The sequence below is a fragment of the Cryptomeria japonica genome, unplaced genomic scaffold (assembly GCF_030272615.1).
Source record: "Cryptomeria japonica unplaced genomic scaffold, Sugi_1.0 HiC_scaffold_201, whole genome shotgun sequence".
NCBI classification, from domain to species: domain Eukaryota; kingdom Viridiplantae; phylum Streptophyta; class Pinopsida; order Cupressales; family Cupressaceae; genus Cryptomeria; species Cryptomeria japonica.
Window position 1 is genome coordinate 124132 of NW_026729023.1, and position 26447 is coordinate 150578.

At 34.2% G+C, this 26447-nt stretch overlaps 6 protein-coding genes across 8 annotated transcripts; all 6 read left to right on the plus strand.

Moving 5' to 3' along the window:
* The first annotated feature begins 230 nt into the window (after window positions 1-230).
* On the plus strand, window positions 231-1714 carry LOC131868260 (linamarin synthase 2-like). Its single transcript, XM_059215605.1, has 2 exons — window positions 231-714; window positions 816-1714. Exons 1-2 carry the CDS (start codon window positions 231-233, stop codon window positions 1712-1714), a joined length of 1383 nt encoding a protein of 460 aa, XP_059071588.1.
* Window positions 1715-5484: 3770 nt separating this feature from the next.
* On the plus strand, window positions 5485-6982 carry LOC131868262 (anthocyanidin 3-O-glucosyltransferase 7-like). The gene is made up of 2 exons (XM_059215606.1): window positions 5485-5968; window positions 6069-6982. The coding sequence occupies exons 1-2, from the start codon at window positions 5485-5487 to the stop codon at window positions 6980-6982; spliced, it is 1398 nt and encodes a 465-aa protein (XP_059071589.1).
* Window positions 6983-12775: 5793 nt separating this feature from the next.
* On the plus strand, window positions 12776-13387 carry LOC131868263 (UDP-glycosyltransferase 85A2-like). The gene has a single exon (XM_059215607.1). The coding sequence runs from the start codon at window positions 12776-12778 to the stop codon at window positions 13385-13387; it is 612 nt and encodes a 203-aa protein (XP_059071590.1).
* Window positions 13384-14274, plus strand: LOC131868264 (UDP-glycosyltransferase 74E1-like). Its single transcript, XM_059215608.1, has one exon. It carries the CDS (start codon window positions 13384-13386, stop codon window positions 14272-14274), a length of 891 nt encoding a protein of 296 aa, XP_059071591.1.
* A 3054-nt stretch (window positions 14275-17328) lies between these two features.
* On the plus strand, window positions 17329-19052 carry LOC131868274 (UDP-glycosyltransferase 74E1-like). The gene is made up of 2 exons (XM_059215620.1): window positions 17329-17875; window positions 17976-19052. The coding sequence occupies exon 2, from the start codon at window positions 18017-18019 to the stop codon at window positions 18887-18889; it is 873 nt and encodes a 290-aa protein (XP_059071603.1). The 5' UTR covers window positions 17329-17875; window positions 17976-18016; the 3' UTR covers window positions 18890-19052.
* Window positions 19053-23270: 4218 nt separating this feature from the next.
* Window positions 23271-26175, plus strand: LOC131868275 (anthocyanidin 3-O-glucosyltransferase 7-like). Of its 3 annotated transcripts, XM_059215622.1 has the most exons (3): window positions 23271-23352; window positions 23825-24845; window positions 24945-26175. In XM_059215622.1, exons 2-3 carry the CDS (start codon window positions 24362-24364, stop codon window positions 25859-25861), a joined length of 1401 nt encoding a protein of 466 aa, XP_059071605.1. In that variant the 5' UTR covers window positions 23271-23352; window positions 23825-24361; the 3' UTR covers window positions 25862-26175. The 3 variants fall into 3 exon arrangements, with proteins under 3 accessions (XP_059071605.1, XP_059071606.1, XP_059071604.1); XM_059215623.1 differs by lacking the exon at window positions 23271-23352 and having other exon boundaries at window positions 23663-24845; window positions 24957-26175; XM_059215621.1 differs by lacking the exon at window positions 23271-23352 and having other exon boundaries at window positions 23666-24845.
* Window positions 26176-26447: the final 272 nt, after the last annotated feature.

Sequence of the window (26447 nt, forward strand, 5' to 3'; positions counted from 1 at the left end):
GTTAAACAAAAAAATCAGTGAAGTCCATTCGAACACTGTAGGTATTTAATATGCTGGTAAGGTAGAAGCGGAATGTTCGATATATGCAACAGCTATATGATATTGAGTAAGAGACAAAAGTTTTCAGGCGTGGGTACCTTCTCAAAATGATGTTTCATCGATTATATTTTGGCTAAGAAGATTATTACATCTTTGCTGTTCTGGAGAGGGGTGTAGAGCTCAGCTCAGCCATGGTTCCTCACGCTCTTCTTGTTGCTTTTCCTTTACAGGGTCACATTAATCCCATGATGCAGCTCGCCTGGAAGCTCATCTCTCATGAATTCCTTGTCACTTTCCTCAACTCCGACAGCAATCATAACCGCATACTCAAAGCCAACACTCCAAATTCTTTGCATGATAACATCCGAATGATATCTGTTCCCTTTGAATTCCCTGTTATGGATACTCTGGAAGGCATTGCAAATGGCATGGAGGCGTTGGGAAAGGACATGGGGCCTTCTGTAATTGATAGAGTAGTTCGGGAAATAAATGCCAGAAATGAAGAAAACAAGCTCACCTGTATAATTGCAGACGCCTTGATGTGCTTTGGCTTACAGCCGGTGGCCATGCTCCATAAAATTCCCCTCGCCGCTTTCCACACTGCTCTCGCTTCATTTTTCACCATCTACTACTTTAGTCCCAGTCTGGTCTCGCTTGGCATCCTTGCTTCAGATGGTAACATATAATAATACACTTTCAATCTATTTTAGTTTCTATTTCATGATGCAAATGACAAATTAAAACCTTTTTTCATCTTTGTGGGTTTTGTGTTGAAGGAACTCCAAAGCAAGATAAAACAGTAAAATTTCATTCCTCCATGCCGGCGCTGCATTCGGGAGATCTTCCGTGGTTGTGGGCAGGCGAATACATGTTTAGAAAAGGGATTCGTATGGCAGAGGAAGTCAAACACATCAAATGGGTCCTTTTCAGTTCATTCTTAGAGATCGAAGCTTCATTAGTCGAAACGTTGTCCAAAGAAGTGGGAGTGTATCCAATAGGCCCTCTAATTCCTCCCGAGTTTCTCCATAGCAGGACAAGCACGAAGGTCCTCCCAAGCTTCTGGAAAAATGACACAGAATGTTTACAGTGGTTAGATAAACACTGTGCCCACTCTGTGATATACATATCTTTTGGAAGTATTACAGTTCTGAGTGAAAAGCAAGTGGAAGAGCTTGCTATGGGAATGGAGGCAACCCGGAGACCATTTCTGTGGGTTGTACGCCCCGATCTGATGAAAGGAAGCGAAGCTATTTTACCTGCAGATTTCTTGGAGCGTGTGAGAGATAGGGGTTGCATAGTTTCGTGGGCCCCACAGTTAGAGGTGTTATCTCATCCTTCCATAGCCTGTTTTGTGACTCACTGTGGATGGAACTCTGTGCAGGAAAGCATCACCATGGGCGTGCCCATGCTTTGTTGGCCTTATTTTGCAGACCAGTTTCTTAACCGCACGTATGTTATTGATGTGTGGAAATTGGGTTTGCCATTAAATGCGAATAGCGAAGGAATTATAGAGAAGGGAGAGTTTGTAAAAGGCGTAGAGATTTTGCTGGAATCGGAACAAGGCCTTGAAATAAGAGAGGAAGCTAGAAAATTGAAGATAATTGCTAGGGATTCAGTCAAGGACGGGGGCTCCTCATGGAATAATTTTAATCTATTTGTCACCACCATGAAGTGACAACCGAATGAATGACTTGCTTTTTGGAGCCATTGTTTTGTTTCAGGTCTTTCATTATCGTGCAGAGAGGGACCCTGTTTTGTTTCATTTTGTCTCGTGTCCTACTTCCACATAATAGGTTATGTCATCCATGCTGTTCCAAAAATGCTCTTTCTTGTTCAGCAACCTGTTGTAAAATCTAAACAATGTTGTGTTAAAGTCTATTTTATTAGAAATAGAACTTCACCATGTTTTCATTTTGCTAAACTCTTCAGGTAGATAGTGCAGGGTGTATTAATTAATAATACAATTGTGTTTTAATATTGTTGTTGGATTGAGTATTGTATATAGATATAGATGGTATAAAATAAAAAGTTTTTATTTTATAAATAATATAATTCAATGATAAGGCATGGAGAAACTTTAAATTTCAATTTTATTCAGTAATTCGATTTTCAATTTTTTTTAATATCAGTAATAAATTAAATGTTAAAACTCTAATGTTGAAAGCATAATCTTATAAGTTGTAGCAATATTAGATTCATCAAATTATAATGCAATAAATCATTCATATGTTGTAAAATAAAAAAAATATAGTAATTAGATTTAAAAGTGATGCAAATGACTCTTTAAACTTAGGAGCTGACTGCCAGCACACATTTAGTTTTTTTGATTACGTCTAGTAGTAGATTTTAGTGAGTTAGACTGTTAGGTACCACGACAACATGGATTCTAAAAATAGAGAGTTAGAGTCTAATGAGGAGTAATTGTCTTTGAGAGAAATGAAAGGATATATTAGGTTGCAGATTTGTAACTTGAGGGAAGGAGGAAGATAGGAGAATTGGGCTTTTGAGTGATGAAAATATTTTCTCGGTTAATGGAAATATATCTTGTGTATTCTCTTTGCTATTTCTAAGTGCTCTTATTTGTACTCAATTAACCCTTGTTAATAACATTATCTATCTATTTCCTTCTATAGTTGTTTTTTGTGAGTAATAATAAAGAATCTTGAATGTTTCTCAAGTTTTTGTCTTTGTGTATTGGAAAAGTCAGATTTAGAAGTATGTGCTGAGCTAGGTGTTTGTATTAGTTTGATATCAGAGCAAATTTATCTTGAGCATGTGAGGCATTGTTATATATAGCAGTTCTTTTCTCTGTGTTTCTCCATTTCTTGTGAAGCCATCCCTTTATTTTTTATACATAGAATGCAAAATTTATGAAAATGATGAAAGATTGGTTGTGAAAGAGGAATGTTAGCAGCTTTGTTCAGTCCATGGAGGAGGATATATATGGGTTTTGGCCTTGGGTAGCAACTCATTATGTAATCTTTGTCATTGGTTTAAGCTTTATATTTCAAGTTTATCTATAGAGGTTGCTATTCTCAATAGTCTCCATTACTTGAAATTTAAGGTCTTGAATATCTCTGGTGACATGAGAACCCATAAAGTTGTATAGAGTTAAAGGAGTTTGAGTATAGCCAAATGGATGGGGAAGGAGAAAAAAAAATAGAGTAGAACCTTGAAAAATGTAATTAGCCTATGGAGTAAGGGAAAAATGACTATTTACATATTTAGACGAGGCCCCTAAGTGTCAAAGTTTTTATCACAATTTAGAAGACATCCCATGTCGAGAGAAACCATAAAATCAATGTTTAAGAAGAACAAGGGAGATGCAAATTTTATGAGAAATGTTTATCACCTATCTAAATGAATAATGTAGTGTTGTGATGAACTGCCTTATGGTAGAAGTGAGAGTTGATATGAAGCAAGGTGTATCTATATACTTGAGTTTTGGTTGTAAATTCAAATATTGAATGGTATCATGAAGTGGAAGAGATGATTAAGTTGGCTGTAAAGTTAAATATGTAATGGTATCATGACAAGTTCCAAGCTTCCAATCCTAAGAAATTCAAATATTCCTCAAAACTCCTCAAACTTTTCAATCCACCTATCCTAAAATCTCCACATTCTATAAAATCTCAAAAGTAGTCCATAGAAATGCAACAATCCTTATCCATGCAATCTTGCAATGCAATCTATTAACCCAGTCCTCATATTGTTCTCAAAATTAATAACATAATCCTCACATTATTTTTGGACCTATCCTTCCCACATCAATAACATTATCATTATTATCAATTAATCAATTTTTTATCATCTTGACTAGGGGAAAGATGATGCTTGTCTTTGCATTGTAGTGCATGCTTGGTTGCTTGATATTTTGTATTTTTATTTATTTTCATTTATCGTGGTCCGTACAATATACCATCACAACAACAACATGGTCTTCCATGTCCCAAATGACCTTTCCTTTTTATTGTCCATGCATTAGCTACATATCATCTTGGTTTGATATACATTGCTATATAAAATGAAGGCCGTTCTCCTCAAATCATCACAACTAATCACCATATTAAATTTATTGCATCTATCTCTTAGTTTTAATTTTCTTCCGCCATTTTTGAAATTTCATTTGACATATTTTTCACATGTCTTATTTCAAGAAATCACTCAAATAATTTTTGAATGGATAAGATCTCGAGGAGGCATCAATCATTCCACAAACTAAATTGTCATTTTTTTTCCTACTCAAGTGAGGCATATCATTGCTTTGTACATCGCTTCTATGTTTTACTTCTTAATTACTTTTATTTTCTTTAAAATAGTGTCACTTCAAATATCATCTTAATGAAGGGCAAAATGCAACATACACTAAAAGAATTCTCCTTATTATTGTATTGTTTATTTATTAATTATAATCATATCATTAATTAAGTATTATCATTAATGATCTATTATTATTAATAATCCACTATTATTAATTTTCTATTATCAGTAATTATCTATTAAAATTAATCATTTAATTAAATTATAGTTTGTTATTTAAGTAAAATGAGTTAATTATCCATTTACACAAACTAAACTTGATCCATAATTATCCTCTCATATCTTCTCCATTAGTTAATTCATTCTTTAAGTTAGCAACTTTTTCATTCAAATTATTTCACAAGCATTTGAAATAAAACTTCATATTTAATGTTTTGAATTCTATGCGTATGAATTCAAACTATTGATAATATTTAATTGCATTTTAGAATTATTAAGGTTAAATTTTTTAAAAACATAAGAGATGTGATTGTGTGTACAATCTCATAAAAAACATAATCACATGTTATTAGAAATTAGACTAGACATATTTTGAACAAAGAAACTAAACATGACAAAATATTAGATTAAAGAACGAATTAATAAATACAACATAATAATCATATCTTAGAATTATTAAGATTGGTAATTTATAATTTAAAAACATACAAAATGTGACTTGTGACTTGTGCAATCCTATTAAAAACATAATCAAATGCTATTAAAAATCAGACTAGACATATTTTGAAGAAAAAATATAGACACCACAAAATATTAAATTAATCTTGAGTTAAGAAATATATTTAAATAATTAAAAAATATTAAAATTATATATTAAAATATCTAACTCATATTTTATATATATATATATATTCAATCATTTTGATTGCCATGTCTATACATAGGAAACGTTTTATCGTAAAGATAAAACTTGATCGGCATAATGCAATAATCACTATGCATGCTACGAGACAGTCGAAAGGCTAGATGCGAAAAGTCGCTAAACGATATGGTCTAAGAGACAAAAGTTATCAGGCGAGGATCTCTTCGCAAAACGATGTTTTACCTATTATATTTTGGCTTCTTTGCTAACAAGAATATTACATCTGTGTTTCTCTCGAGTCAGGTGTACAACTAAGCTCAGCAATGGTTCCTCACGCGCTTCTCATTCCTTTTCCTGCACAGGGTCACATTAATCCTATGATGCAACTTGCCTGGAAGCTCGTCTCCCATGGATTCCTCCTCACTTTCCTCAACTCTGACAGTAGTCATAACAGCATACTCAAAGCCAACGCTCCAAATTCTTTACATGATAACATCCAAATGATATCCGTTCCCTTTGAATTCCCAGTTATGGATACTCTGGAAGGCATTGGAAATGGCATGGACGCAGTGGAAAAGTGCATGGGGCCTTCTGTTATTGATAGAGTAATTCAGGAAATAAATGCCAGGGAAGAAGAAAACAAGCTCACCTGTATAATTGCAGATGCCTGGATGTCCTTTGGTTTACACCCGCTAGCCACGCTTCACAAAGTTCCCCTCGCCGTTTTCCACACTGCTCCCGTTTCAATCTTCGCCATTCACTACTTCATTACCAATATGGTCTCACTTGGTGTCGTTTCTTCCGATGGTAATATATAATCATCCACTTTCAATTGATTTTAGTTTTTCTTTTATGATTCAAACAACATTTAAATAGCTTTTCCATCCTTGTGGATTTTGTTGTGAAGGAATTCCAAAGCAAGATCAGAAAACAAAATATCTTCCCTCCATGCCGCCGCTGCGTTCTGGAGATCTTCCGTGGTTGTGGGGAGGCGAATACTTTTTTCGGAAAGGTACTCGCATGGCACAAGAAATCAAGCACATTAAATGGATCCTCTTCAATTCTTTCTTAGAGATCGAAGCTCCAGTAGTCGAAACGTTGTCCAAAGAAGTGGGCGTGTATCCAATAGGCCCTCTAATTCCTCCTGAGTTTCTCCATAGTACGGCGAGCACGAAGGTCCTGCCAAGCTTACGGAAACATGAGACGGAATGCTTACAATGGCTAGATAAACAGTGTACCCACTCTGTGATCTACATATCCTTTGGAAGTACTGGAATTATGAGTGAAAAGCAAGTGGAAGAGCTTGCGCTGGGATTAGATGCCACACAGAGACCATTTCTGTGGGTTGTGCGCTCCGATCTGATGAAAGGAAGCGAAGCTATTTTACCTGCTGGTTTCTTGGAGCGAGTGAGAGATAGAGGTTGCATAGTTTCCTGGGCGCCACAGTTAGAGGTGTTATCTCATCCTTCCTTAGCCTGTTTTGTGACTCACTGTGGGTGGAACTCTGTGCAGGAAAGCATCACCATGGGCGTGCCTATGCTTTGTTGGCCTTATTTTGCAGACCAGTTTATTAACCGAACGTATGTTGTGGATGTGTGGAAGTTGGGTTTGCCGTTGGATGCGAATAGCCAAGGAATTCGAGAGAAGGAAGAATTTTTGAAAGGTGTAGAGATTTTACTGGAATCGGAACAAGGCCTTGAGATAAGAGAGGAAGCGAGAAAATTGAAAGGAATTGCTAGGGATACAATCAAGGACGGGGGCTCTTCATGGAATAACTTTAATCTCTTTTTGACTGCCATGAAGAGACAACCAAATGAATGACTTGCTTTCTGGAGCGATTGCTTTGTTTTACTTAGCTCGTTTATCCTGCAGAAAGGAATGCTTTTATCCTGAGCAGGACTTCTCGTCTCCAACTTCGACATAGGTTATGTCGAACCAAAACAATGTTGTGTTAAAAATGGACTTTAATTAGTAAGTATGCTTTCATTTTGCTAACTCTTCATGAAGGATGTTAACGCCGTGCAATTTCATCATAGTTGATGTTGTTACTGTATCAATTAATGATCTCGATATGTTTTGGGTATCATTGCTGAATTGAGTTTTTTATATAGAATGTTAGAGAGTATAATTTAATTTTTTTTTTAATAATATAATGTTGGATTCATTAATATTATTTTATTAATTTTTTTAAAGGTTGGATATTATTGATTTCTTTTTTGTTAGGGAATGTATTGTAATCATTGTTTGTTATTGAATAGGATATTGGGAGTTCTTTCGAGCCTAGCTTTACTTCAAAAACTTTTCTTGAGGTGTGTGCGAGTGTGTTTGTTGGTGTGTGGGTCAAGAGGTGAAGATTCTTTCTCTTGTGCCAACTTCTATTCTATCTCTGTTATTATTCCTTTTCTAAATTGTTTTTATGATTAATTAAAGCCGGATAGGTTCAAACCTATCTCACTATAATCCTACTAAATTTTTGTGAGTGTGTTTGTTGGGGTGTGTGTGTGTGTGTGTGTGTGCATGTTTTTTTTTTTTTTTGGGGGGGGGAAGGGTTGGGGGGGAAGACAAGTGAGAATTTTTCTTGTGTCAACTTTTGTTCTCTCTCTGTCATTATTCCTTTTCTAAAGTGTTGTTTATATGCTATAATCATATTAATTTTTTTGTAAATAAATTTCTATAAAATTCTCCTTCTAGAGTTAATATGGAATAGTTACATGTTTTTTTTTTACATGTTTTATTATTATGTTTAGTGTTATATAGAAATAATAATGAGTTTTTTGAGATATTTTCTCTTAAAAGAAAACAAAGAAATGAGTTTTTGGGATATTTTCTCTTAAAAGAAAACATATAAATTTTGGTGCCTTTTGTTTAGGCCGTTATATTATTGATGGTCAATGTAGATAAAGTCCTTTCTATTTCTAAGTATTGGATGAAAATTTCATGAAACTGCCCATTCAATGACAATACTTAAAGGATTTTCTTTCTTGGTGTAATATGATCTTAAAGTGTGTACTACTCTTGTCCCTTTATGTTCTTCTATTTAATAATGATTATTTTATGATTATCATGAAGTGTTTTGTTTCCTTCAAATCTTATTTTGACTTTATGTTGTGTGGTCTTACTCCTATTCCATGTTTATTTGTTTTGTTGTATCCCTGATTTATAAATCAAAATATATAATTTAACTTATTAATCTTCCCATATGAGTTATGCACCTCTAACTAAAACCAATATTTTTAATTAAGAAATAAGGCCAATATTTTTGTGAAGTAAAGGGGGGAAGGACCCCAACCCATACAATTCAACACTTAAATAACCATTCAACCAAAAAATAGGCTTGGAGAGCAAGCCCCATAATAAAAGAGTTTTAACCAAATAACCATGAGAAAATATAAGCGTACTAGTCTAAAGAGCAAGAGCCAAACCAAAATAAAGCAGCAGAGGATCTAGAACTAAGAACAACTAAAGAAAATATAGGAGCACTAAACAAAATAGCCCCAACCATCTAAAATATCTTTACATCCTCCTCCTAAAAGAGAAAGTTGCAGTTATTTTGTGCCTTTGACCTTCCAACATCATTTAAGCCTATCATTTCTTTCTCTTCTAAATTCTCTTAGAAATAGTCACAACTTGCATAACACAATTTTGCATAAGGAATTGACATATCTTTATCAAGTCTTGTATATTGCCCTCTAACTTCCATATCCAGTTCCTATTTATTTCACACCCCAGACAATTCTGAGGTGTCTCCAAGTTCTCAACTCTCACACTAAGGTCTTCCATCTCCTTAGTGATCCTTTGCCAAACATGTTGCTCCTTAGGTTCTCCTTCAACATCCAGGGCCTCATCTTCAACGTAATCCTTAATGTTGTTCAGTCCTTGATCATTATGAGCATTAGATGAGCTTGAGGAAGTAATTGAGAGGGACATTTGTGGTATAAATGAAGTTTATTAAGGTTGCATAGAAGGCGTTAAAAGGGTGTAAAACCATGGTAAAGGTTGCTAGCTGCTACCATTGTGCTCGATGTTGGAATGTAGAATCTAGTATGTTGGGCATCTAAATTGTTTAGATTGAGGGAAATGCACTTAACATGTGTAATGCCAAACCCATGCCTCTCCATATGAGATATTGTGCTATTTAAGATGAATATTAAATCCACACATGGAGAGGAAAATTTGAAGGTTTCACATTGGGGTAGCATTTTGGGTCCATAATATTAGAGCATAGTCCCAAACATGTAAGACGAGTTTGAAGATTGTAAATGTTTGGCGATATTTATTGAATGAAGTAGAAGAAAAGGTGTGATGATAAAAGCATATAAAAGGAAACACTTTGCCAAAATAGTGCTAGTAATAGAAGAAACATTCTAGTTGTTGGAGGTCATTTTATAGGTTTTGATTATTGTTCCAAATAATAGCTACTTAAGTCATTTTATAATTTGATTAAACATGAATTCTAGAGGACTTTTATAAGGGAATGTTAAAGAAACTATTAAAATTAGAGGTGAATTGGAAGGTTCAAATTTAATCCAATTTAATTTCCTAGCATTTCATGATCCATTCCTCAATCTCAGAGGGTGAAAAAGGAGTGTAGAGGTATTGTTTAATCATATAATTTATAAATTTATTCTCCAAATTTTTAGAGAAATTATTGGGAGTAAAAATATTGTTATTCATGGAAAAGATGGTTTGTAAGAATTGCTTTTTGTGTTAATTGGGTTTTGAAAGAGTGTAGTATTTCCTTTAATGCTACGTTCGAAGGGGAAGAATTTATAGAGATTTCAATGGAAGGTCATTTGAATTTGATACCTACTCTTTTCTTTTAATTATGAGTACACATATCAAATGTTCTTTGTATTCTTGGAGCCATTTATGTTTTGAAGATTCACATCCTTGTGCTATTGAGGAGCCAAATAAGACATTAAATGAATAGAGTGTAACTAGATATGATTGGAGGTTGGAGAAAATGGAGGCACGTGACTTTTTATAATCCCAAGATAGCTTCTCACTTGGGGGTGATTCATGCACAAGAAACACATTATTTTCTCATTTGTGTCCCTAAACAAAAGAGGGGGCTTGACAATATTTTTGTCCCTTGAAAGAACAAGGTGGTTTAGGCTTTTCTTGTGGGTTCACTTGGTGTATTCATGTTTGGTTGGTGTTTTGTACATCAAAGGAGAGAGTGTTTTGACAACACTAGAGGAGAGATTTGATGCACTCAAAGGAGATGTAGGTTCTTGGAGGAGAGTTGTTATCTCATGTGCAACACTAGAGGAGGCATTAGACAAACTTGGAGAAGATGTGCAATTTCTGGGGAAAGGTGTCTCATTGTGTAAGGAAGTTGGTCACTTAATCCTCTCTCATCTTGTGTAGATGGTTGTAGGTTATACATTCAGGAGATGCACTGATGAGGTCAGTTTGATGTTTCCTAGGTGAATGACGAGGATTGGTGAAGCTGCTTCATCAAAGTCTCTATAAGGGTCGCTATGATCAACCCATGCAATGTCGCATCCTTTATTTGGATTAATATTATAAGTGGGGGAATGTCGGAGAATATTACATTATTCTTGGTTTGATTAAAATTAATATAATTGGGTTAGTTAGTTTTTTGGAAGTTATTCCCATAGGTAGTTTTCATAGGAAAAAATAAGGCTATAGAAAGCCATGACAATGTAACAAATTATTATCTAAAAACAATTGGTACATTGTTTCTATGTTTTATAATTTTTGTAATAATGGCTTTTATCAAATTTCTCTACCATTTTTAACAATATCTCCTTAATTTATCTTCTCTATATATAATATAGGGTATACATTATTCCATATTAGTATGTTTTAAATATACTAAAGAAATTAAGGCAATCTTAAAAAAAGTTTGAATTATTCAATTATTATTAAATCTATGTATTATTTTATAATTGACCCAGTAATTATCTGATTATTATACATTCTATGTATTATTTGATGATTCACTTAGCATCCTTTATTGAGTTCAAGTTATTCTCTACTAAAAGACCTTTATAATAATGTTTAGTGAAATGTTTAATAATAAAATCAATATATTCTAGGTATGTGAGTCAACTAAAGTTGACTAAGATTGAAATTAAAAATGATTTGTATAAAAATTAAAATATATAAATACACTTTTAACTTCAATTGATGTGATGCTGTGATAGAATACTCATATCTAAGATCTAAAATTACATTCTAGATTAGAGAGAAGATATAAATTATAGTTAAATTATGTGTTTAGGATACATTGTGTCAACAATCTTATTAATAGATACAACCATATACATATTTGTTCATGATTTTAATATAAGAATAATAACTATTTTCAAGAACTTACAAATCTTATTTGTATAATGATATATAAAGAAAGAAAAAAAGGCATGACACTAGGAGCATCATTGGGCTTTCTATATAAGGATTGTTTTTTAAGACTTCCTTCAATAGCAGTTAAGTCTAAGTTAATACTGACAATGAAATTGATGTGATGTGATAATCTATGTTGTTGAGCTAGCTATTGAACTTTATTAAAGCTTGATGCAAATTGATGAGGGATTGTGTTAGATAAGTTATTTAGTGTTATTTTGATGATTAGTGTCAATTGTTGATTGTTGATGGATGATTATTATTGATTGCTAATGTTAATTATAAATCACAATTGATGACTAATTCATGCAAAAAGATGAATGTGTTTTTTGCCCTTTTGATGTTTTGTTATTCCATTATGTGATGATGCACAAGTGTTTTAGGATGACATCTTTATACACATCTCTCTCTCTCTCTCTGTATATATATATATATATATATATATATATATATATATATATATATATATATATATATATATATAATTTTGATACCCATGTTGATAGATAATAAACATATCTAAAAATAGCTAGCCTTGATTATTTGAAATTTAGAAACATAAAAGATGTGATTATGTCTACAATCATAAGTTAATAAAAATTAGATTAAGTATATTTTAAATAAAAGAAACAAAATATTCAATTGAATCTCAAATCAATAAATGTATCAAAATAACTAGAATAAATTAAATAACTAAAGATAAAACTATATACATTTATCTGTGATATTATATTAGTATAAAATTCTCAAATCTTTCTGTCTTTTGCATTCAAATATTCCGATTGCCATATCTATAGAAACTTGGAAAACACGTCGAATTTATTGTGCAACATTAAAGATTGGCTAGGCTATGCCCTTTAACAGTACATAGAGGCAAAGTTTAAGAAAACTAATATATAGCTGAACTCGGTGGGGCCGCTGCAGCTGGTTATCACAATGTTCAAACGTTATTGCAGAGAGTGTTTTATGGCGGATGTGATAATGCGTAACGCAATGTTCACTATGTCTTTAAGGAAGAGTCGAAAAACTAGACAGTGCGATCGAACTATACGATATTAACTAAGAGGCAAAAGTTTTCAGGCATGGGTCCTCCTCAAAAATGATGTTTCATCCATTATATTTTTTATAATGAAGATTTTCTATCATTCACAAAGTTATTTTACTTAACCATTATATTTTGGCTTGTTTGCTGAGAAGAATAATAGATCTGTGTCGCTCTAGAGAGGGCTACAGAGCTAAGCTATGGCTCCCCACGCTCTTCTCATTCCTCTTCCTGCACAGGGTCACGTTAACCCCATGATGCAGCTCGCCTGGAAGCTTGTCTCTCATGGATTCTTCGTCACTTTCCTCAACTCCGACAGCAATCATAACCGCATACTCACAGCCAACACTCCAAATTCCTTCTTTGATAACATCCGAATGATATCCGTTCCCGTTGAAATCCCGCCTATTGATACTCTGAAAGGCATTAATGAAAATGGAATTGAGGCGTTGGCAAAGGACATGGGGCCTTCTGTAATTGATAGAGTCATTAAGGAAATAAACGCCAGGGAAGAAGAAAACAAGGTCACCTGTATAATTGCAGACGTCTGGATGTGCTTTGGCTTGCAACCAGTAGCCACGCTCCATAAACTTCCCCTCGCCGCTTTTCACACTTCTCCTGTTTCACTCTTCGCCATGCGCTACTTAGTGCCCATCTGGTCTCGCTTGGCATCCTTCATTCTAATGGTAACATATAATCATACTCTTCCAATCGATTTTAGTTTTTATTCGATGATGCAAATGACATTTCAAAACATCTTTCATCTTTGTGGGTTTTATGTGAAGGAATTGCAAAGGAAGATTAAAAAATGAAATATCTTCCCTGCATGCCGGCGCTGCATTCTGGAGATCTTCCGTGGTTGTGGGCAGGCGAATACATGTTTCGGAAAGGGATTCGCATGGGAGAAGAAATCAAGGCCATCAAATGGGTCCTCTTCAATTCTTTCTTAGAGATTGAAGCTCCAGTAGTGGAAACGTTGTCGAAAGAAGTGGGCGTTTATCCAATAGGTCCTCTAATTCCTCCTGAGTTTCTCCATAGCAGGACAAGCACGAATGTCCTTCCAAGCTTCTGGAAGAATGACACAGATTGCTTACAGTGGTTAGATAAACAGTGTGCACACTCTGTGATTTACATATCTTTTGGAACTTTGGCAGGTCTGAGCGAAAAGCAATTGGAAGAGCTTGCTCTGGGAGTGGAGGCCACACGGAGACCATTTTTGTGGGTTGTGCGCTCCGATCTAATGAAAGGAAGCAAAGTTATTTTACCTGCTGGTTTCTTGGAGCGCGTGAGAGATAGAGGTTGCTTAGTTTCGTGGGTGCCACAGTTAGAGGTGTTATCTCATCCTTCCATAGCCTGTTTTGTGACTCACTGTGGATGGAACTCTGTACAGGAAAGCATCACCATGGGCGTGCCCATGCTTTGTTGGCCTCATTTTTCAGACCAATTTCTTAACCGCACGTATGTTGTGGACGTGTGGAAATTGGGTCTATCATTCAATGCGAATAGCCAAGGAATTATAGAGCAGGGGGAATTTGTGAAAAGTGTAGAGATTTTGCTGGAATCGGAACAAGGCCTGGAGATCAGAGAGGAAGCGAAAAAATTGAAGATAATTGCTAGGGATGCAGTCAAGGACGGGGGATCCTCATCGAATAACTTTAATCTATTTGTCACTGCCATGAAGCGACAACCGAATGAATGACTTGCTTTGTTTCATTTCTTTCGTTATCCTGCAGAAAGGGATCTGTTTTGTTTCATTGCGTCTTGTGTCCTACTTTCCACATAGGTTATGTCATCCATGCTGTTACAAAATGTTCTTTCTTGTTCAGCAACCTGTTGTAAAATCAAAACAATGTTGTGTTAAACGGTATTTTGCTAAAAATAGACCTTGACCATGGTTTCATTTTGCTGAACTCTTCATGTAGATAGTGAAGGGTGTATTAATTACTAATATAAATGTGTTTTTTAAAAATTTTTTGGTGGATTGAGTTTTGTATAGGTCCATTAATATATAAAATAAAATTATAATTCAATAAAATTATAATTCAATGATAAGATATGGAGAAATTTTAATTTTTTGTTTTATTTGGTAATTAGATTTTTTTATTTTTATAATTAAAACTAATAAATTAAATAGATTTTAATGTTGAAAGCATCATCCTACAAGATGTAGTAATATTAGGTTCATAAAATTAAAATGTAATAAATCATTCATATATTATAAAATAAAAAATATAGTAATTATGAACACACATATATCAAATGTTGTTTGTATTCTTGGAGTCATTTATGTTTTTGAAGATTCACATGTTTGTTTTATTTTAGAGTCAAATAAGATATCAAATGAATAAAGAATAACAAGATATCATTGGAGGATGGCGAAAATAAAGGAAGGAGATTTGTTATCATGTCGAGCTTACTTCTCACTTAGTGGTGATCCATGCATGAGAAGCACATCCTTTTCTCATTTGTGTCCCTAAAGAAAAGTGGGGATTGCATTATTTTTATCCTTTCAAGGACCAAGGGGGTTAGATTTTCTTGTGGGTTCACTTGGCATATTCACATTTGGTTGGTGTTTTGTACATTGGAGAAGGTATTGTTTCCACAACATTAGAGGAGGGATTCGACATAATTGAAGGAGATGTAGACTCTTAAAGGAGAGTTGTTTTATCATTGGTAGCACTAGAGGAGACATTAGACACACTTGGAAGAGATGTGAACTTTTGGAGGAAAGGTGACTCATTGTGCAAGAAGGTTGGAAACACTTAATATTCTCTCATGTTGTGCAAATGGTTGCAAGTTCTACAATAAAAAAGATTTCAATCAATGAGATTAGTTTGGTATTTTTTGGGTGAGCAAGGAGGATAGGTTAAGGTGCTTGGTCAAAGTCTCCAGAAGGGTTGTTGTGATCAACCCATAGAATGTTTTATCCTTTGTTGAGATTAATGTGAGGGGGAGGGGGGGAGGGGGGAGATGCAGGAGAATATTACGTATTCTTGGTTGGCTTAAATAATTAATAAAATTAGGTTGGTTAGTTTTTGAGAATTTATTCCTATAGGTAGTTTTTATAGGAAAAACCAAGGCTTTAAAAAGCCGTTACAATGTAACAAATTATTATCTAAAAAAAATTGATGCATTATTTCTATCTTTTACAATTTTGTTAATAATTTCTCGATTTGATTATCAAGTTGTGCTCTACCATCTTTTAAAAATATCTCTTCAATTTATCTATGGTTCTAAATTATACTCAATTTATCTTCTCTAGACTATTATACAATTTATGTATCACTATCATTTTATGATTGATACAATATATTTAATTGAATTCAAGTTATTCTCTACCAAAAGATCTACATAATAAATTTTAGTTAGTGTTTAGTGAAATGTTTTTAAAAAAAGTCAATATATTCAAGGTATATAAGTCAACTAAAGTGGACTAAGATTGAAATTAAAAAAGATTTGAAATTGAATTGAAATATATCAATATAATTTAAAATTTAATTGATGTAATGCTATGATAGAATGCTCATATTTAAGATCTAAAATTAGATTCTAGATTAGAGAGAAGAAATAAATTAAATCATAGCTAAATTATGTGTTTGGGATACATTGTGTAACAATTCTTATTTATAGGTACAACCTATCCATTTTTAATTTTATTTATTTTTAACACCATAATCATTATTTTCAAACATTCACAGCTTCTATTTATGCAACAATATATAAAGAAAGAAAGAAAAAAGTGGCAATAAGGAACAACATTGGGATTTCTATATAAGGTTTGTTTAAGACTTACTTGCACGTTGGTTGAGTCTTGAAACTAAGTTAACAATGATAAAAAGTTATAGAGTGGCAGTGAAATTGATGTGAAATTGATATGATGTGATAATGTATGTTGTTGAGCTAGCCATTGAATCTATATTAATGCTTGATGCAAATTGATGAAAAGTTGTGTTAGAAAAATTATTTAGTTTTATCTTTGATGATTGTTGATGGATGATTATTATTGATCACTAATGTTAATTATAAATCAAAAGTGATGGCTAATCCATGCAAAAAAGAGAAGTGTTCTTTGTCCTTTTGATGTTTTGTTATTCTCTTATGTGATGATGCACAAGTGTCTTAGGATGACATCTTTACTTACACAACTCTATATATATAAATTCAAAATTTCGATACCTATATTGATAAATAATGATCATATCTAAAAATTGTTAACCTTGATTATTTAAAATTTAGAAACTTAAAAGATGTGATTATGCCTACAATCCTACAAAAAAATAATCACAATTTATTAAAAATTAGACTAAATATATTTTAAATAAAAAATGACAAAATATTAAAATAAATCTCGAATCAATAGATATATCAAAATAACTAAAATAAATTAAATAAACATAAAACTATATATATCCACTTTTCTACTCTGATATTTTATCACAACTATCATTCTACGGTGAACCATAAAATTATTTCTTATTTATCTGTCCTTTTTCATTAAAATATTCCGATTGCCATATCTATACATAGCAAAGGATATAGTAACTTGGAAAGCACCTCGAATTTATTCTATTGCAACATCAAATAGTGGGTTTGGCTATTCCCTTTAACAATACCAAGAGGCAAAGTTTTAAAAAACAAGTTTTCAGGCACATGGGTCCCTTCTCAAAATGATGTTTAATCCATTATATTTTTTATAATGAAGATTTTCTGTCATCCACAAAAAAAACTTTTAAGTTATCCATTCTGTTTTGGCTTCTTTGCTGAGAAGAATAATAGATTTGTGTCGGTCTGGAGAGGGATACAGAACTAAGCTATGGCTCCCCACGCTCTTCTCATTCCTCTTCCTGCACAGGGTCACGTTAATCCCATGATGCAGCTCGCCTGGAAGCTCGTCTCCCATGGATTCCTCCTCACTTTCCTCAACTCCGACACCAATCATAACCGCATACTCACAGCCAACACTCCAAATTCCTTCATTCATGATAACATCCGAATGATATCCGTTCCCGTTGAAATCCCCCTAATGGATACTCCGGAAGGAATTGAAAATGGAATTGAGTTGTTGGCAAAGGACATGGGGCCTTCTGTAATTGATAGAGTCATTCAGGAAATAAACGCCAGGGAAGAAGAAAACAAGGTCACCTGTATAATTGCAGACGTCTGGATGTGCTTTGGCTTACAGGCGGTAGCCACGCTCCATGAACTTCCCCTCGCCGCTTTTCACACAGCTCTTGTTTCACTCTTCGCCATTCGCTACTTTAGTGCCCATCTGCTCTAGCTTGGCATCCTTCATTCTGATGGTAACATAAAATCATACTCTTTCAATCGATTTTAGCATTTATTTTTATGATGGAAACGACATTTAAAAACCTCTTTCATCTTTGTGGGTTTTATGTGAAGGAATTCCAAAGGAAAATAAAAAAACAAAATATCTCCCCTCCATGCCGGCGCTGCATTCTGGAGATCTTCCGTGGTTGTGGGCAGGCGAATACATGTTCCGGAAAGGGATTCGCATGGGAGAAGAAATCAAGCCCATCAAATGGGTCCTCTTCAATTCTTTCTTAGAGATTGAAGCTCCAGTTGTCGAAACGTTGTCTAAAGAAGTGGGCGTTTATCCAATAGGTCCTCTAATTCCTCCCGAGTTTCTCCATAGCAGGACGACCACGAAGGTTCTTCCAAGCTTCTGGAAAAATGATACAGGATGCTTACAGTGGCTACATAAACAGTGTGCAGACTCTGTGATCTACATATCTTTTGGAAGTTTGGCAGTTCTGAGTGAAAAACAATTGGAAGAGCTCGCTCTGGGAGTAGAGGCCACACGGAGACCATTTCTGTGGGTTGTGCGCTCCGATCTAATGAAAGGAAGCCAAGCTGTTTTACCTGCTGGTTTCTTGGATCGAGTGAGAGATAGAGGTTGCATAGTTTCGTGGGCGCCACAGTTAGAGGTGTTATCTCATCCTTCCATAGCCTGTTTTGTGACTCACTGTGGATGGAACTCTGTGCAGGAAAGCATCACCATGGGCGTGCCCATGCTTTGTTGGCCTTATTTTGCAGACCAGTTTCTTAACCGCACGTATGTTGTGGATGTGTGGAAATTGGGTCTGCCATTGAATGCGAATAGCCAAGGAATGATAGAGCAGGAAGAGTTTGTAAAAGGCGTAGAGATTTTGCTGGAATCGGAACAAGGCCTTGAAATAAGAGAGGGAGCTAGAAAATTGAAGATTATTGCTAGGGATGCAGTCAAGGACGGGGGATCCTCATCGAATAATTTTAATCTATTCGTTACCGCCATGAAGCGACAACTGAATGAATGATTTTCTTTTTGGAGCCATTATTTTGTTTCACTTCTTTTGTTATCCCGGAGAAAGGGATATGTTTTGTTTCATTTTGTCTCGTGTCCTACTTCCACATAAGGTATGTCATCCATGCTGTCACAAAACGTTCTTTCTCGTTTGGCAACTTGTGGTAAAATCAAAACAATATTGTGTTAACAGCTATTTTGCTAAAAATAGACCTTAACCATGTTTTAATTTTGCTAAACTCTTCATGTAGATAGTGAAGGGTGTATTAATTGATAATACAAATGTGTTTTTGGTTTTATTGGATTGAGTTTTGTATATGGACATTGATGATATAAAATAAAATGTTAATTCAATGATAAGGTTCGAAATTTTTTAAAAATTTGTTTTACTCATTACTTAGATTTTTTATTTAATTAATAGTAATAAATTAAATTTTTAATTTTTAATATTGAAGGTATTATTTTACAAGGTGTAGCAATATTAAATTCATAAAATTATAATGTAATAAACTATTCATATATTGTAAAATAAAAAAATATAGTAACTATATTTAAAAGTGATGTAAATGGACTCCTAAAACTCAGGCGCTGATCACCAACTAAATTTTTAGGAGGAGATTCTTTTAATTGTTTTTACTATGTTTAGTAGAAGATTTTAGTGGGTTAGACTATTAGAAATTGTGGCAACATGGATTCTATAATTAGAGAGTTAGAGCTTGATTAAGAGTAAGTGTCTTTGAGAGTAATGAGAGGAGATATTTAGGCTAGAGATTTGTAACGTGGGGGAAAGATGATGATAGAAGAATTGAGCTTTGAGGTATGAAAAATATTTTCTTGGTTAATAGAAATATTTCTCTTGCTATTTTCTAAGTTCTCTTATTTTTAGTTAATTAACCCTTTTGGATAACATTATCTATTTGTTTCCTTTTGTAGTTGTTTGTTGTGAGTAATAAAGAATCTTTAATGCTTCTTAAATTTATGTTTGTGTGTATTGGAAAAGTCATATTTGGAGGTTTGTGCTAAGGTGGGTGTTTGGATCAGTTTGGTATTAGGGCAATTTGCACAGTTTATGAAAATGATGAAAGATTGGTTGTGAAAGAGGAATGTGAGTAGATTTGTGCATTCCATTAAGGAGGACATAATACATGGGTTTTGGCATTAGGTAGTAGCTCATTGTGTCATCTTTGACATTGGTTTGAGATTTACATTTCAAGTTCATCTACAAAGATTTCTATTCTCAACATGCTCTATGGTATGAAATTTAAGGTCTTCAATGTTTCTTGTGATGTGAGAACGCATAAGGTTGTTTAGAGCTAGAGGAGTCCGAGGAAAACCACATAGTTGGGGAAGGAGAAAAAACATAACAAAGTAGAACACTGCAAAATGCAACTAGCCTATGTAGTAATGAAGAAATTACTAATTATAAATTTAGAGGAGGCCCATGAGTGTCAAAGTTGCTGCTACAACTTAGAAGACATCCCATGTCGAGAGAAACCATAAATTTAATGTTTAAGAAGAACAAGGGAGATGTAATTTTTGTGAGAAATATGTATCATTGATCTAAATGAATTATGTTGTGTTGTGATGAACCACTTTGTTCTAAAAGTGAGAGTTTAGAGGAAGCAAGGAGGAAGTGTAGCCATGTGCTTGAACTTTGGCTGTAAAGTCAAATATGGAATGATATCATGATGTGAAAAAGAAGATAACCAAATTGGAAGGAAGAGTAAGACAAAGGAAGAGAAAGAAGCTAACAAAGAAACAATAAAAAAGGAGTTACAAAAGTTAGAGATTGAGTTAAAAGAGTTATGGTGTCTAGTGGAGGAATGTGATTTATGGAACCATGAGCAAGAAAAGAAGGATAAATCTATAGCAAAGGTGTTGAAGAGTTATAAGAAGGTGAAAAAGAATGGTGAGAACAATTATTCACCTTGTGGGCAAGAGCCATTATTAGAGAGGAATTTCATTGAGTCAAGGATTAAATAATGAGTGGAACCATTAGAGTAGGAAAGATTAAATCCCTTGAATAGTTTGAAAAAATAGTAATGGATAAAAAACATTTGAATGAGATCTTCCAAGAGCATAAATAAATGAATGGGACAAAGCTAATTTTGATGGAGGTGTTGATTTGTGTTACCTAGAAGAAGAGGAATAAATTGAAGATTATAATGTAGAAAGAGAAGAATTGAAAGATGGCTATGAGAAGGAATGCATCCTATACAAGAGGATTGAATTGTCGTAGAAATGAAAGCAATCCACATTGGAGAGGAAGCTGCAATAGAGATAGTAGATCATAAGTGATGAATAATTCACACAATTTAAAGGAAAAAGCTCTTCATTCTTTTAATGTTTTGTTATTTTATTATAAGATGATGCACAAAGTGTGTCAAGATGACATCTTTATATACACAACTCTACACATAAAAATTCAAATTTTGATACGTATATTGATAAATAATGATTATATTTCAAATTTGCTAACCCTCGATTTTAAAATTTAGAAACACAAAGAATGTGATTATACCTACAATCCTATCGAAAAACATAATCACAAACTAATAAAAATTAGATTAAACATATTTTAAACCAAAAAGTAATAAAATATTAAATTAAATCCTAAATCTATATATAAATTTTTTTCCTAGTGTGATACACAACCATCATTCTACGTTGAACTATAAAATTCTCCCTTATTAGCCGTTAGGCTTGTTATGTTGGGAACTTACATCAGAATCTCCTCACATCTTACGCCTGACGTTTCCCTCCATTGCCGTAAAAAAGGTGGGTGCTCTGCAGCTGGGTTAGTTTTGAAATCAAATGAATTATTGGTATTAGCAAGAATCTGCACACTTGTCACTTGTCTTGTTTGTGGTCATTTCATAATCATCTGTTGAGGGAAATGAACCCAATGGTGAAAATGATGCCCCTGATAATTCATTTTCATTTGGGTCGAGAGACTACTTTGCAGATACATAAACCTGATATTTGAGGATAGAATTGCCAATCATGTCTAGGCTATTTTATGTTTTATTTCTTGAGCCATTGATTTCCCCACCCTAATGGACGACTTAGATTGAGTATCCACACAAGGCATTGGGTATACACATATATGTGGCATAATTAGTAGAATTAAGGTTATTCTAGGAGTGTCAGGAATGGTAATTGTTCCAACTAACTAAGTTATGTCATTAACAATAATATGGGTAATAGTTACAATTATAATTAGTAATGTAATAGATAGTGATATTATTGTGATTTTTAAAAACATTAATGTTATTTCGCAATATCATGATTGGAATGAACATTGATGTTATTGTTATAAAACACAAATGATATTAGTAATTTTATGATTAAAATAAATAATATTATCATGTTATGGCATATAATAATAATATTGCAATGTTACAAGAGTTGGTGAATGTAAATATCAGACTCAAGGTAATAACATTAGTACTATCAATGACCTCCAACATGAATGTCATTATCAAATAATATATTTGGAATCTAGATATAATGTTAATGCTACTAAATTAATTTTAAAATTATTGTGGTCATAATGATTAGATCAAGTGACACTATTAATGTCACAAAAAGAGCTTTAATATGGTTATTGTATTAAGGTTGATGAATAATAATACTAATATTCAATCATGAATATTAACTACATAGTTAGATCAAGCAACAATATCAATGTTAATACTATTAGTGTTCTCTTGAGAGTGGTAGTAATATGTTAATGATTTTATGGTTGAAACAAGTAGAATGTATATGGTGCTATGAGAAGCATAATGTTAATATATAAGTGATTCATTACTATTATGTTAGTAGAATTATGGCCACCTTAAAAAAAAGAAAAAGGTATCAGTTCATTGAATTTACAATCTAAATTGGAATTGATTGATGTCAAATACATATTACAAGATTTTGAGGGAATGAAGAATTAGATATCTTAAAGTTTGCAAATGGAGTTTAAAGGATTTGTAATTTTGTCTAATAACATATGCAAATGGTATTTTTTTGACTAGTTACTTCTCTAATAATATTGTGACAACAACCTCTTCATCTCAAATAATTAGTCTATATCTTACTATCAGCGTAACCCTTACAATTCTTTTTGATGTAAGTACTAGCTTATGAATCTTTGGATTGCCATATCTATCCATAGCACCATCTTACAAGTAATCCATCTCTTCTAGAGGGAAAGTGTTGTTATGAAGGGGCATTGAATGAGCTCACATGCCTTGACTTTGCTTCCACTTTTCACCTGCAAAACAGACCACGTGCCTTGACTGTACTGCCACGTTTTGCATGAATTATAGAGCAGCACTCGCGTGCCCCGCCCATACCTTCACTTTTTTTCATGCAAATGGCTATAGAGTCTACACGCCCTATTTGTGCTGGGCTAATGCGAAGATAGGATGAGTTACACAGCAAAAGAAATCAGTCAATATATATAGTAACAGTTCCAGATCATAGCAGGTAATACTTTTTGATCTGATCTCATACTGTATTTGGCTGCCTTCACTTGGTATGAACATCAGATTGCTGTTAACTGCCAAATTTGTAAACATCAAATTGTTGACGCATCAAAGCAAAGCAAAGACTCAAACAAATTCGATGATGATTGATGCTGAAAGAAGATGCTTTTAATTGGTTAAATTAATTGTTTAACTGCAGAATTAACTCTTCTAATATGTTTGCAAATGGTCCCAGCATTTCTAGGATTTCATTTGAGGTTACAAACAGTCCATATCTCTCATCTTATATTCTAATTTCTAATTGTTCCAATGAAAGTTTTTCTCTGATTTGTGTGTTCAATCTTCTAATGAATCCCTACAAATTGTAACTTGCATAGAATTCCATTGATGAGAACAGAAAATGGGCTTATCATCATTACCATCTTTTGATTCGTAAGATAGATTTATACTGATTGGATGACTTTGAATTACAGCCAGCACAAAGAGCAAATTTCAGCTCTATTACATTTTGGTGCTTGATCTGAATCAACTCAGAGCAACTGTTGACGAGTTATATTCTCCAAAGAGTTATATTCTGAAATTGTATGTCTATGTTTTGGATTTGTATTCCTGAAAGAAGATGATTGTTTTAGTTATTTCAGGTGAATTTGTTGGATTTTTTGTTTATAAATTCCTTCCACGGAACTTAGCAAAACCTATCGGACAACCGTTGCACCCAAAAACGCTTAGTTAAACATTATTGAGCACAGTGTTTTATGGTGGATGTGGCCATGACTAACGCAGAGTCAGAAAGCTAGATAAGTACAATCGCTATATGATATCGACTAAGAGACAAAAGTTTTCAGGCATGGGTCCCTTCTCAAAATGATGCTTCATCCATTATATTTTTTATAATGAAGATTTTTTATCATCCACAAGAAAAACTCGTTAGTTATCCATTCTACTTTGTCTTCTTTGCTGAGAAGAATAATAGATCTGTGTCGCTCTGGAGAAGGCTACAGAGCTAAGCTATGGCTCCCCACGCTCTTCTCATTCCTCTTCCTGCACAGGGTCACATTAATCCCATGATGCAGCTCGCCTGGAAGCTCGTCTCCCATGGATTCCTCATCACTTTCCTCAACTCTGACAGCACTCATAACCGCATACACAAAGCCAACACTCTAAATTCCTTCTTTGATAACATCCGAATGATATCTGCTCCCTTCGAATTCCCGCCATTGGATAGTCTGGAAGGCATTGAAAATAGAATCGAGTCGTTAATAAAGGGCATGGGGCCTTCAGTAATTGATAAAGTGATTCAGGAAATAAACGCCAGGGAAGAAGAAAACAAGGTCACCTGTATAATTGCAGACGTCTGGATGTGCTTTGGCTTACAGGCGGTAGCCACGCTCCATGAACTTCCCCTCGCCGCTTTTCACACTGCTCTTGTTTCACTCTTCGCCATTCGCTACTTTAGTGCCCATCTGGTCTCGCTTGGCATCCTTCATTCTGATGGTAACATATAATCATACTCTTCCAATCGATTTTACCTTTTATTTCATGATGCAAACGATATTTAAAATCCTCTTTCATCTTTGTGGGTTTTATGTGAAGGAATTCCAAAAGAAGATAAAAAAACAAAATATCTTCCCTGCATGCCGGCGCTCCATTCTGGAGATCTTCCGTGGTTGTGGGCAGGCGAATACATGTTCCGGAAAGGGATTCGCATGGGAGAAGAAATCAAGGACATCAAATGGGTCCTCTTCAATTCTTTCATAGAGATTGAAGCTCCAGTAGTCGAAACGTTGTCGAAAGAAGTGGGCGTTTATCCAATAGGTCCTCTAATTCCTCCTGAGTTTCTGATCGATAGCAGGACAAGCACGAAGGTTCTTCCAAGCTTCAGAAAGACTGACACAGATTGCTTACAATGGCTAGATAAACAGTGTGCCCACTCTGTGATCTACATATCCTTTGGAAGTACTGGAATTCTAAGTGAAAAGCAACTGGAAGAGCTTGCTCTGGGATTGGAGGCCACCCAGAGACCATTTCTGTGGGTTGTGCGCTCCGATCTGATGAAAGGAAGCGAAGCTAATTTACCTGTTGGTTTCTTGGAGCAAGTGAGAGATAGAGGTTGCATAGTTTCGTGGGCGCCACAGTTAGAGGTGTTATCTCATCCTTCCATAGCCTGTTTTGTAACTCACTGTGGATGGAACTCTGTGCAGGAAAGCATCACCATGGGCGTGCCCATGCTTTGTTGGCCTTACTTTGCAGACCAATTTCTTAACCGCGCGTATGTTGTAGATGTGTGGAAATTGGGTCTGCCATTAAATGCGAATAGCCAAGGAATTATAAAGCAGGGGGAAATTGTGAAAGGTGTGGAGATTTTGCAGGAATCGGAACAAGGCCTGGAGATCAGAGAGGAAGCGAAAAAATTGAAGATAATTGCTAGGGATGCAGTCAAGGACGGGGGCTCCTCATGGAATAACTTTAATCTATTTGTCACAGCTATGAAGCGACAGCCAAATGAATGACTTGCTTTCTGGAGCGATTGTTTTGTTTCACTTGACTACTTATCCTGCAAAAAGCTATTCTTTTATCTTGATAAAGTCGTCCCTTGTGTCGTACTTCCACATAGGTTATGTCAACCATGTTGTTACAAGACATTCTTACTAGTTCAGCAATCTCCTATAAAATAAATAAAATAAAAAAAAAGTGATGTGTTAAAAGCTATTTTGTTAAAAACGGACCTAGAAAGTGAAGGGTGTAAATGCTATCTACTTTGATCATAATTCACGTTGTTATTGTATCATTCAGTAATACAATATTGTTGTTGTTTGGTGGAGTGTGGAGTTTTGTACTTCAATTTTTTGAAGTCTTTATTTTTTTAATTTTATTCAATAATTGGATTTTAAATTTTTTTCGATTGATATAATTAAATAAGATTTTAATGATCTGGTTAATTAAAAGTGAGTTAGGCTTGTACCATTACATATCTGGAGAAAAAAAGTGCCACCTAGGGTGCATGAGAAATGCACACCTAGCTAGAGACAAAACACCAAAAAATAGTAAGGAACCACCAAGCACTAGATGAACCAGTAAACAAAAACCACAAAAAAA